The sequence below is a fragment of the Hyposmocoma kahamanoa genome, unplaced genomic scaffold (assembly GCF_003589595.1).
Source record: "Hyposmocoma kahamanoa isolate Upper Pololo Valley unplaced genomic scaffold, ASM358959v1 182, whole genome shotgun sequence".
In the NCBI taxonomy this organism is placed as follows: Eukaryota; Metazoa; Arthropoda; class Insecta; order Lepidoptera; family Cosmopterigidae; genus Hyposmocoma; species Hyposmocoma kahamanoa.
Window position 1 is genome coordinate 6,862,373 of NW_020653713.1, and position 12,207 is coordinate 6,874,579.

At 35.1% G+C, this 12,207-nt stretch overlaps 1 protein-coding gene across 17 annotated transcripts in view; it reads right to left on the reverse strand.

Annotated features, from left to right (window-relative positions):
- LOC113226209 (voltage-dependent L-type calcium channel subunit beta-2) overlaps positions 1 to 11,077 on the reverse strand; it is a 240,524-nt gene extending 229,447 nt beyond the window's left edge. For all 17 annotated transcript variants that reach the window (XR_003310076.1, XR_003310074.1, XR_003310077.1 and 14 more), the window contains exon 1: positions 10,985 to 11,077. Coding sequence is in view for 13 of the 17 variants with exons in the window: in XM_026458759.1 (XP_026314544.1) it covers positions 10,985 to 11,062 (78 nt within the window). In the remaining 4 variants the exon portion in view is untranslated. The remainder of the gene's footprint in view (positions 1 to 10,984) is intronic.
- Between the last annotated feature and the right edge of the window lie 1,130 nt (positions 11,078 to 12,207).

Sequence of the window (12,207 nt, forward strand, 5' to 3'; positions counted from 1 at the left end):
ATTTGTAGTTACCTACATCTATATTGTACTTATATGGGTGTATTAATCTGCCAATTTAATTGTTTAGTCTCCTACTTCGATAATTGCGTGTTTTTTTGTGCGAATTTCTTTCATAGAATTTTGGTTACGAATGAGTAACGGTTCAGTTACCCGTTACAAAGTGCTTTTTGATATATTTTTATTTATTTTATTATTTGAGAAATAAACAGTTTACAATTTGTATACAAGATTACGATCTTGCACAAAAAATCTCAGTACAGAGTACTATAAAATCATCGCATCATATTTGAAATGCGAATTCTCACGTACATCCGGACCACCTTCATAAATTATCGATATTGTTATACGTATTTCGTATGTGAGTACCGATGCAAGAATATGACATATACCTTTTTTTTAGGTAAAAACAACAATGGAATGGCACAATGGTTACTAAGTGGAATCCACCTGACTGTCCTGACAATTACGCCTTCGTGTGTAAAACGAATTATCATTGTACCTACTTGATCAAGAGCACATGAAGTTTGAAAATTTCGTGGAATGACATCTATTTGCCAAGTTTTATTGTAATCGGTTACCGGTTTGCCAGCCTTGGAGATAGAATATTTTCTTGAAATTTAAATGGGGCCAATACTGACGTACCCACTTTCCACCAAAAAAAGATTCAACAAAATTGGTTCACAAATGCCGTTACGCCGAGTTATCGCGTAACACAAGTACAGTCAAGAGCACATCAAGCTTGACACTTCGTACTTTGGACTGTTCTTATCGTAAGCGGCATAGAGCTGCATTTAAATCTTAAGTGTCAAGCTTGACGCGCTCTTGACTGTACAAACAAAAGAGAATACAGTCGAATTGAGAACCTTTTTTTTTGAAGACGGTCAAAAACTTATCTCAAAGTTTCCACTAATTAAAAAAGAACGAAAAGCTACTTGGTATTTCTTTAATACAAAGAAAATAATGACAAAAAAACCCTAAAAAGAAATAAACTAAAAACAAATAACGTTAATTATTGTTCATAAATGGACTGTACAAATTTCGGAAAGGACAAATAAAATATATCTAGATCTAAATGATTCTTATTGTACGTACTGCAACCTCTAAACAAGAAAGCGTTACTTATGACTCGATACAACCTCAAATGGCTTCGGTTGATTACGCATAACAGTGAAAGTGTTGAATTAATCACTTTTGACAAAAATATATACTAAAATTGAGGATTGCAACCTTAATGTGTAATTGTGGTAAGTGTGTTGGTGTGCACTGAAAAGTATACGGTGTGAAACCACGATTCCTAACAATTTTTACTATAGAAAAAAAAACAAACTTACCTCGAAATTTTACAAGGAAACAGCTGTATTTACATGTTCCGCTGTATGTATATTACATATACCAAAGAATTTTTTTTATATCAACCTAACTAAATAGAACACGAATAGTATACGATATACATTTTTCAAATAGCTTTAATTTCGTTTGTAAAAAAATAAATTCTGAAATAAAGCCTTGTCGCTCGACCCGCGCAATAGACCCGATTTAGCACGGGAAAAGTTTAACACAGCACACAAAAGACACTTTTCAAACGAGAATTAGATCTAGCACATCTCAAATTACAACATAAATTAGAACATCTCAAAAGAAAAAGCTAGATTCAATCTTATTAAAATTATACAGAATATACTCAATGCCAGAAATATAATATTGTACTGAGGGTTCTAAATAGTAGATTTTCTAGTATAGAACAAACGGTAACAATTATACAATATTATTAATTCATTTACAAAGTATGTCATTGTACGATACACTCTCTTTGCGTACATATATTTTTTATTTAAAATTGCACCTTATCTTATTTACGTAGCGTTCAGCAGTCGACTGAATGAAAAGACAAAAAGGGATGTTTCGTCTTTTCTGAAAACTATTTAATAAATAAACATTAGACAACATACATTCGGTGCTCTTTTTATGTTTATATCACAATAATATTATTATTAAACGTCTGATCAGCCAATATAAGAAAATATATGAACCTATATGATACCTGGTAGGTCAATTCTATAATTCTATGTTACTTTTGTGTTAATATGTGTCCTGTATTTGGCTATTAGTCTGGTATGTTGCAAAAGTCGTGGTAGCATAACGGCTTCATCTCACTACCTCTCAACCAGAGACCGTAGATCCGAATCCGGAGAGACGCCTCGGAGACGCGTTGGGCCAGAGTGGTGCACTACGGCTTAAACCCTCGCCTGAGAGGAGACCCATGCCCAGCAGTGGGGCTTATGAGTTGATGATGATGATTAAATATATATAAGTCAATTGTAAAGTTTCTTTTAAGTAAAATAATAAGCTAAACCACTCAAAACATGCCTAAATTCTTTAAGAAATCTAGCACTTATTATAGAGCTAAGAAGAAAGCCATCGGATAAGAGCAGACGCATAGTTTATAATAATAACGGTAGCACTGCGACGACCGAGCGGCTTAAACGCACGCACATATATAGTTGAACCTCGGTTAACATCAATACATCCATAATGCTCGGTTATTAAGTTCGTTAACGCCGATTTGGAGAGCCTCATTTTGATTTCGAGAATGAATTATGACATTGTGATCTGTGGGAATGCTCTTATGTTGCACATAAAATTTGAGAGAATAACCAGATTTTTCACTTTATCGTTTCGGACATTTATTTACCTACATATTATGTTTTTATATACCCTCTCTCTTTGCACTAGACGACGTTTTCTAAGAGAATATGGTAAACCTCATTTCAAACGGCTATTAAGTCCATACCTCGACGGATATACTCATACAAACCAGTTAGGATATTAAAAACCAAAAGTGTAAGTTTTAACTCTAATCGAGTTTATAAGTTCACGGTAAATGATTGTTAGAGAATTTCGAGACTTTAGAAACAGTCTGACAGCCTTTTTAAAGAACTCTATGGGTTGAATATTCGTATATGGATATTCTTATATGATTTTAAAGATTAAAATAGTGCCATGGGCGCAAAATAGAGGTACAACATTACTTCACACGACATACATACATAGGTACAAGTTGAGTAAAAATGAAATAAATACGAATGCAAAATGGTCAATTAATTAAATGTAAATATTAGTGTTCTAGAGCAGCAATCACGTCAAGGCAAATGTAGCTTAGGACGCTCAGCGGCACGATGAACGGACGACCTGAGAAGAGTGGCCGGCAGCGAGAGAGTTGGCGTGCTCTAGAGGAGGCTTATGTCCAGGAGTGGATGTGTGTAAGGTGACGATGAGATATTAGCGATGTGACAATGTTGATACATTTACGGAAGTAGAAAAGAGATGAATTGAAATGTGAAACAGATTTAAAAAAACTGTACTACTAGCAAAGTTGAAGCCTTCCCAGTTGCGAAACAATTTTGATTGCTAGTGAAGATTGTAGCAAGCCTCGTGATTTCTTTTATACCCTTTTATTTGGTGAAAACCCTTTGTTTATAATGAAATAATATAATCTATATAGCTTTTAAACACCATTGGTGACAATAAGAAGCAAGCTGCTGGGTGGCTTCAGGTGCTTAGGTCGATTTTGGTGATGAAATAAAAAAGTGATTTTTAATTTATTTGAGACAAGCTGTAAATAAAAAAGAGGATAAATTGTTTACAGGAAAAACTTTGTTTTAAACGCAAAGTAAAATATTTATACCGAAAATTGCGGTTCTTCTTCTGACCGCTAGGAGCGCTGTATACACATACAAAAGTGGGCCTACCGACTATCAACACTAGAAACTCATTGAAGAGAATACAGATAGAGCATAAGTATGCACTAAATGTTACTAAAGTGGCAGGCGTGTGTGTCGCGCCTAGCGACGGCGACTCCTAGCACCCATATGATTACATACAAGTAACATTATTTATGGGTTGTAAATCTCGAGTGCCCATTAGCCGTGTGTGGGCACCTTTATAGCTTTCTTTATTTGTTCACTTCCTCCACACTTATATCGTATGTACTCAGGTTGTCATCGTATTAAACTTTAATGTGGAATTTAAATTTAAGGTTTTGTAACTTTATATTTCTCGATTTAGTGTATAAACTAGGTAATATAGAATCTTGTCAAAGCTACAAGCTTTCTAAACACTATTATAAAGTACAAATTTTAAATAATAAATACCTATCAGCTATTTTAATAATTTATTGGACCCATAATATACTTAAAATTATTGATAACATCTATTTTGCTTTTATGTATAAAACCATGAGACGGTAAAAGAAACGCCTGTCCATAACAGTTGCAGTGCCACAGCGCACGCCAGCCTGAGACATCAATTTATTATATTTTTATTTTATTGTATTTTGTCTATGTTGTTTATAACTTTTTTACTTTCATTTTCTTCCTTGTGTATCATCTGTGTTGTGCGAATTAATTACTTTCTTTCTTTCTTCTTTTATCTCTTTAAATTGACAAGTTCCATGTGCCTATAATTTCACCAGCACTTTAACCCTGCACAACGGGAGGTGAGCGAGCAACTGTTCTGGTACCTATCTGTACAATAAGACGTGCAGTACGTGCACCTGAGGGCGCTAACACATGGCACTAGCCTGTTGAGAACCGGATGAAGTCTGAGTCAACGGGCTGATCTGGATCAGGACCTGACTAATATACTTTTTTTTATAATACCAAGTGATAGGACGGACAAGTCGTGCGCCTGGTGGTAAGCGATACGCCTGTTCATAACAGTTGCAGTACCACTCAGAGCTTTAAATCACAAAGATCTGAGGGGCACTGCCACTGCGCCCATCACTCGGAGACATAAGATGACAAGTCCCATGTGCATGTAATTTCACCAGCACCCTTACCCTTTAAACCCGGAAAGCATTAATGCTCACATTAACAGGTGAGGCTTCACTGGACGAACTTTTTCACGAGTAACTCTACCGCTACTAAGACCGGCTTCTATGCTTTTTGCAGTTCTTTGTATTGGTTTTAAATGGCTACTTTGCCATCAGCGCCACCAATGAGAAACTTATGAAATGTTTTCTAAAGTTACTACAAAGTATAAACAATTCATTTCAGAATTTGATTCTCGAAATTTACAAAAACCTCTTAATAATGCCAAAACCGCAAACGTCTGCGTCATACCTACCAGATATATGCAGCTATGAATCACGTATCAGCAGCTCGTTAAATCAATGCATGGAATTATATCGAGTCGAATTCGCATGAACCCTTAGAACTGAGCAGCTATTTCCCCGTAGGTCTAACAAGCGCATGCGACTGGCGTTTGTCAGTGGCGAGTCGACCGATCGCTAATGGCGCAAAAGCATTTAAATTATCTACGAACAATCGACTATATATCCCCGCGACTCTCATACCATCTAAACGGAGATTCCTAATTGGCTAAGAAAAGTTTAAATACGTTAAATTGCTGATATGAACTCTGCTCTTCTTGTCATAACTAACGCATGTGCATTTCGGTAACTTTCGTAATATGAACATTTTTTTGGTAGTAAAAAATTTCAACCGTTTACTTAACAATAAAACTGAAACTAAATAATATATATAAAAACGAATTAAAGGGGGTTGTAGATTTTTCTTTCGCTGATCAAAGATATATAAAACAATTTCGCTAAAAACGCGATAGCGTTAGTTATGATAAGGTGAGCAAGAACATTAAAATAAGTCATTTTATACCATAGCGACATTGCGACTAGCATGACGAGTGGTTATGTTAAAAATATGAAATTTAGCGTCACAAACAAAAATACAAACACAAACGCCTCGAGCTCTCCACGCCAACTTAGAGAATAAATAATTAGTTCCTTACCCATCGTTTGAGAATTGGTTGAAACGAAAAAGAACGAAAGGAAATACATTTATTTACCACAAAAGAGATAAAAATTGAAACGTAAAATATGAATAAATAATTACAAAATAAAATAGTTATTCATTCACGAATTCACATAGGAAATAATACTTGGGGACTTCACACGTTTTCTGAGGGTTGAGAACCTTCTTCGATATGCAGGTTTCATCACGTTTTTCTTCACCTCAAAGGTCATGGTAAATTTCAAATTATTTAAATTTCGCACATAAATTTCGAAAAACTCAAAGCCCGGAGTCAAAACCACAGCCTTAAAGGCTCAACTCACACTGGCGCACAGTCCAAGCGTCGCGACGCGTCATGTTTTTCGCCTGTAGCATATTCATCTCTATTTTCCCATTATTAAGGTACAAGTTTGTGTTATGCAAATATGGAGTCAAGCGTCGACGCGCGTCGCCAGGCATTGTAGTTGAAAAACAGGACGCGACGCGACGCTTCGACTCTGCGCCGGTGTGAGTTGCGCCTTTAAGGCCGTAGTTTAAACCAAATTATGTATAATATTAATTAATAATTAAATTGATTATTTTCAAACAAACCACACGATACAAATAAATATACGCGATTTAAATCCGAAAAAAATAGTATCATTTCCAATAGCTATACATAAACTTTAAATTGCTAATGAGTACAATAAAAAAATGTAAAGCTATTTATAAACAGTCTATTACATCATCGGGATTAGAAAGGAAGAAACCTAAAGGCGACCGGACTTCTATGAATCTAATTTAGTCTACCACATTGTATCTACAAGTATTACAGTTAACCAAATAAACGAACCGTCTATTGTCTGCGTGTTTTTAAAACAATAGTCGGTTTTTGTCGGTACTGGAATGTAGGCAGGCGAGGCAAAGGCTTGAGCTTCATTATGCCAGCCAGATTTATCATGGGCCCCGAGTTCCGAGAAGAGCTTGCGGCATGCCGAGCGCTCAGTGCCGACTGTTCCCGTGTGCTCGCGACAGTTATGTTCGCTATTCTTACGTAACGGGGGGAAAAAAGCCGCGATTTCAGATAAGCGGGAGATGCTTCGATAATTGTGTGCCTGTCTCAAGGGTTTTGTTTTTAGTGTTAATGAGTTTTAATTTTCTTTTTTTTTTCATCACTCTTTTTTCAACAACGAGAAGAACTAGACATTCGTTACAGAAATATGTACTGGCTGCTTGGCAGACAATCTACGCCATCTTTAAGCAATAAACTACTGTTTTACTTCACTAGCTTGGAAAGGCTTCATTTCGCATTAACAATCCGCGCGCGAAAACCTTTTCTCCACACCTAGCGTGAAAAACGTTTTTGAAATACGAACTTGACGATGGACTATGGTGCACCTATTTTTTTCTTTCCATGAAAAAGAAAACTTAAGGCACGTTTAACTACGCGATTTGTCGTACATTATTTATTGTAATATAAATGCGTTGGTATATTTTATTCTTATTATTGTTGACATTAAATTGACAACGATAACTAGTTTTGTTTATTAAAGTTGATTGTTGTAGTTCAACTGTTTTTCTTTCATCTATCATTTTCCTCGCTATAGTGAGGTGAATAGTTGTGTGTTTCGCTCGGCAGTAAAGTTGTTTTGCGTCTCATGCTTTGAAACCTAACTAATCTTAGCCTTCTTCGCTTACTCAGGTTTCATACTCGCGTCAAACAGCGACTTTGCAGCCTTGCTTAACAAATAACTATTAGTAATTAGCAGGTCCCAATACCTATGGTATACAGTTTTGGGCTGCAAAGACCAACATAAATATTATTCAACGTTTCTAAAATAAAGTACATAGGAACACTGTAAGTGCTCCTCCATCACGACTTCCAAAGACCGCCATCAGGACTTGGATATGGAATTCGTAGACAAGATAGCGCAGAAGCGCCGAAACCCACCAACGCAGGCTTAACCATCATGTGGACGTCGAGGCCATTTAGTTCCTCGACCACACATATATCATAAGATCTATAAAACGAACAAAACCATTTGAACTAGTGTAGATAATAAGAAAATGTATAGTGGGTGCATTCTTAGTTATTAGTCTTGTATTTAGCTAGATTGTAAGGTATTTATAACGTACTTTACTTGTGTGTTACAAATAAATGGGGAAAAAACATTCTTTTTTTCAAGTTGTCTAGCATGTAAATGTCAGTCACGTAAAATTTGCAATATATTTGCTCTATGTTGCAATAATTACTTGCGCAGTCGCAGCGAGTATGTTAATATTGAAGATGTTTCCACGCAAAATTTTGCAGCCTAAATAGTATGCGGTGAATCTGTATCAGTGGGTCAGACGACCTTGTATATCACCGCGGCGGCGAAGCAGTGCGCGCGCATGTCGGGCCACGCCCACCGCCGTTTGCGCACAATGCCGCACCGCCGCCGTGTGTGACGGGGAGGGGGCCTTAATTACAAAGTCAAAATATCAATCATTATCGGTGATTATCACATATTATCTTGGGAACGAGCTTAATATTAATAGCAAAAAGTCAAACGAGATGTCAGAATATAAGTATTCGTGTGGTCTTCAAATTTATGAGATAAATTTGCCATAAATAACTACGTACCATACTTTTTTAAAATTCAGAACTTGTGTGCATTATTGTAATCAAACTATCTACCTTTATAAAAAGTAATAACAGCTATTCCTAGTATTTATGTGGTCTGTGAGCTATCCTATGATGAATGTAATAACGATCCTACAAAGACGGGCGGTATTATTGTCCAACCCGGCAATCGGCGAAAGGTAAAAGATTTAAAAAATAATAACACGTCTTGAGTAAACACAGTAATTGTACAATCAAAAAATATTTAATTGCTATAAAATTGAAGTTTAAAGAATATATTGAATTAACGAAAACTTGCTTTCGATTTAGGTTAGGTCAACCTGTACAAAACATGTAGATATGCACACTGACCGGCACATTTAGAGGAACAAAAACTGAGAATATAAAATATGTAGTAACATTTATATTTAAATTATCTAACAATTAGACATGAATCAAGTTAACGTCTTTTAAAATCGACTATGTAAAACTTTCCTTAAACTTTATTGAAAAAAACGAAATTGAAACAAAATCCATTTTTTTTATTTTGTAATTAAGCAGAAAAGATTGAAAATTTTAGTAATAGTTTAACATTAATTGAAGTCTAATAAATAATCACACGACTTGAAACTGTAAGTTCTTTTCTTCTTTTTTTTTGTTATAGGCATTTATGTTACGCGATAACTTGAGTACCGATTTTGACGAATCTTTAGTTGTTGGAAAGAGAGTACATCAGGAGTGGTAATATTTAAATTTGAAGAAAACATTCCACCTCTAAGGGTGGTAAACCAGGTGATGAATTACTATTCAGGTCGGGTTTTTTAGTACTCTGTACTGAGATTATTTACTTTTCAAATAAAGTTTACTAAATTTAGAAGAACACACATTCCTTTCCTGTATCCTGGGCAACAAATAGTGAGAACTTTAAAATTAGGGAAATCCCTTCACCACGATGGTAAGCAATATCATGGATGGCATCGATACAACCAAAAGAAGACAAGAACACAAAAACAACCTTGAACCAGTCAACAAACCAGTATTAGTAGGAAATTAAAATAATAATATTTTTTATTATTATTTAATATTATATATTTAACATTTTATATTTATTATTAGAATTAAATTAGAAGATATATATATATATAAATATTTTACTTAGACAACCTTGGACAAATACAAAAAATAACAAATTATAATTACATATTATTCAAAATTACATCGTAGAGAAGCGAAACACGTGTCAAGTATATTTTTGGTGGTGGTTGTGATTATAGTTGCGTTAATGTTATTTATATATATTAATTTTACGTGGAGAGAAATTAAGTAAAAGAAATATTAAACTCAAGCACAGTTATTATGCACAATTTAACATTCACTGGCTTCGCCGAGTGGCAAAGTAATGTTACTTCTATTTTTGTTAATATGGATTTCCGTTACTTTTAACGCTTGTTTTTCGAATTAAAATTAAAATAAATGGTTAAAAAATACTGAGTAAAATAATATTGAAATCACGATTTTAACTTCAGTCAATAAATGAACTAAGTTATAGTAGTTCATGTACTCACCGCCGAAGCATTTAGCCCGCACCATAAATTAGAAAACAATGAATAAAAAAAATACAGTCGGTTAATATTTTCATTTTCAAATTAGATCAAAGTAAAAAGGTAAAATAGCTCAACAGTCTTTTGGAAAAAGTGTGTTTGTTATTTTGTGGTTTTCACTAGTGTTCCGCTAAATTTGCCGGTGTATGTACCAATTTTTTTAAAGTTGATAAAATAGACATTTTTCTGTAATTTTCTCTAAAATTGTTGCGAATGGTACAAAAACTGACTACAAAAGAGTAGCTAGTGGTGAAAATCATCGTCGCGAGCGCAGACCGGTTTTATTAACCTTTTGTTGTGAAATTTTAAGTATATTCCACACATGTCCATTGTAAGATAGTAACATATAATAAGTAAGATTTTTTCAATTTATTATACAATGTTATAGCCAAAAAGGCTGCGTGTTGACTTATGCACGAACAAATAAGTCTTCTTGATAATTTATAAACATTCTTATGATTTTTATTAATGAAGTCTTTGTTTCAAGCTCAATTTACATTGCCGCAAAACGGGATAGCAAACTTGTGTAACCATAGCATAATGGACTTGTGTAATGAATGCATCGTGAATTGTGTAACGTACTAACTAGGTACGTCCCAAAATCCAAATCGCGCGTCTACCGGGACACAGTCTCGGGAATTCCTACAAGTTCGTTTTGCCATGTACAATTCTTTCACTTCCATTCCGTTCCGCAGCATTGTAAATTGAACCTTAGTCTGAGTGAGTAAAGATATTTTGTGTCTTATCCAAAAATATATGAACAACAGTAATCAAGAAAAATGTTCAACCAGAAAGAACAGGACGAGCTGAGTTTTCGTGATCTACAAGTAACACCCCTTACTTTTAACCATGAAGCAAACAATCTGAACAAGAAGCACAAGACACGTGTAAATCACACGGTTTAAGTTTGTTGCTGTCAATATGTGTGACTGTCGCAGGGACGACTTCTTCCTGTTCTCCTGTTCTTGTCGAGTTGTGGAGTTTGATGGTGTTACCTGGTGTTGGGCGTGCGCGGCGGGGTGCGCGGGGTGTCGCGGGGGGTCGCGGGGGTCGGGCGCGCGCGCCGCGCTCATGCTCAGCGCCGCGACACGCGCCGCCCGCCGCCACCCGACTGCATCGCCGCTCCACTACCGCCCCACCACACTGCCACAAAAGCAAAATAATATTTATAATAAATTACAAAAATTTAAATTAAATTAATTAATTAATTTTAATTTCCATTTTTTTCAATTAATCAGAGTCGACACGCGAAGAAGAACAATAAATTTCTTTCTTCAGACAACAAACAGTCCAGTTTTGTTAGTAAACAATTTAGATTCTTAAAGGTTTGTCCAGTGGTTGAAAGTTGATTTTGAGTGCTTGTAAATGTCGTAAATTTTGAAAATGATTTTTTTCATAGATTCAATTTTGTTTTAATCAATGTTAAACTGTTACAATTTCAAAATTTTCAGCCGTTTTTGCTTTATCACAAAATCTAAAAAAATGGATTCTATTTAATTTCGATTGTTTTCAATAAATACTGAGTGAGGCTGTTACTAAGAGATATTAAAGATATTAATAAAAATGAAAGTAAATTAATTTGTTACTCCGCGAACCCAACGTGTTCAATGTCGCAGTAATATCAATTTAATTTACTTCCATTTTTGTTAACATATGGACTTCCGCAAAGGAGCACCAGAATCTATCAATTACTAAAAGATATTAATTTAATTGTTTATTTATGTCTAATTCTTATTCATTTAAATATAAACGTCACTTTATATTCTCACTGTTCATGTCCGGCTAGATGTGCCGGTGTATTATTATTACCTAGAATATAGTATGCACGATCGATCTGAAACGTAGACGTAGTGTTCCATCAACCACACAAAGCATCGAGATTACCTACAATAAGGCTGATTTACTTAATATGTTTTCAATTACGTGCGTAATTCTTGGCCTTACACGATTCTTTCCGTATACATAAGTAATCATGCCAGACAGTCACACCAATTAATGGTTCAAAGAAGGTCCCTGTACGATGCGTAATCCAATAAAACCAGACAAGAACCAATTTAGAAAGGTCCGTTAATTTTAGAGCACTTTTTAGTTTGTTTAGAGCCCTGAGTGCTAAACGCTCTGGGTAACCAAGGTTAAGGTAAGTAAGGTCCTCGATGTTCATACTGATGACTACTATCGTACGAAGTAGACTTTCATTTGAAATGTTATGTCTCTACAT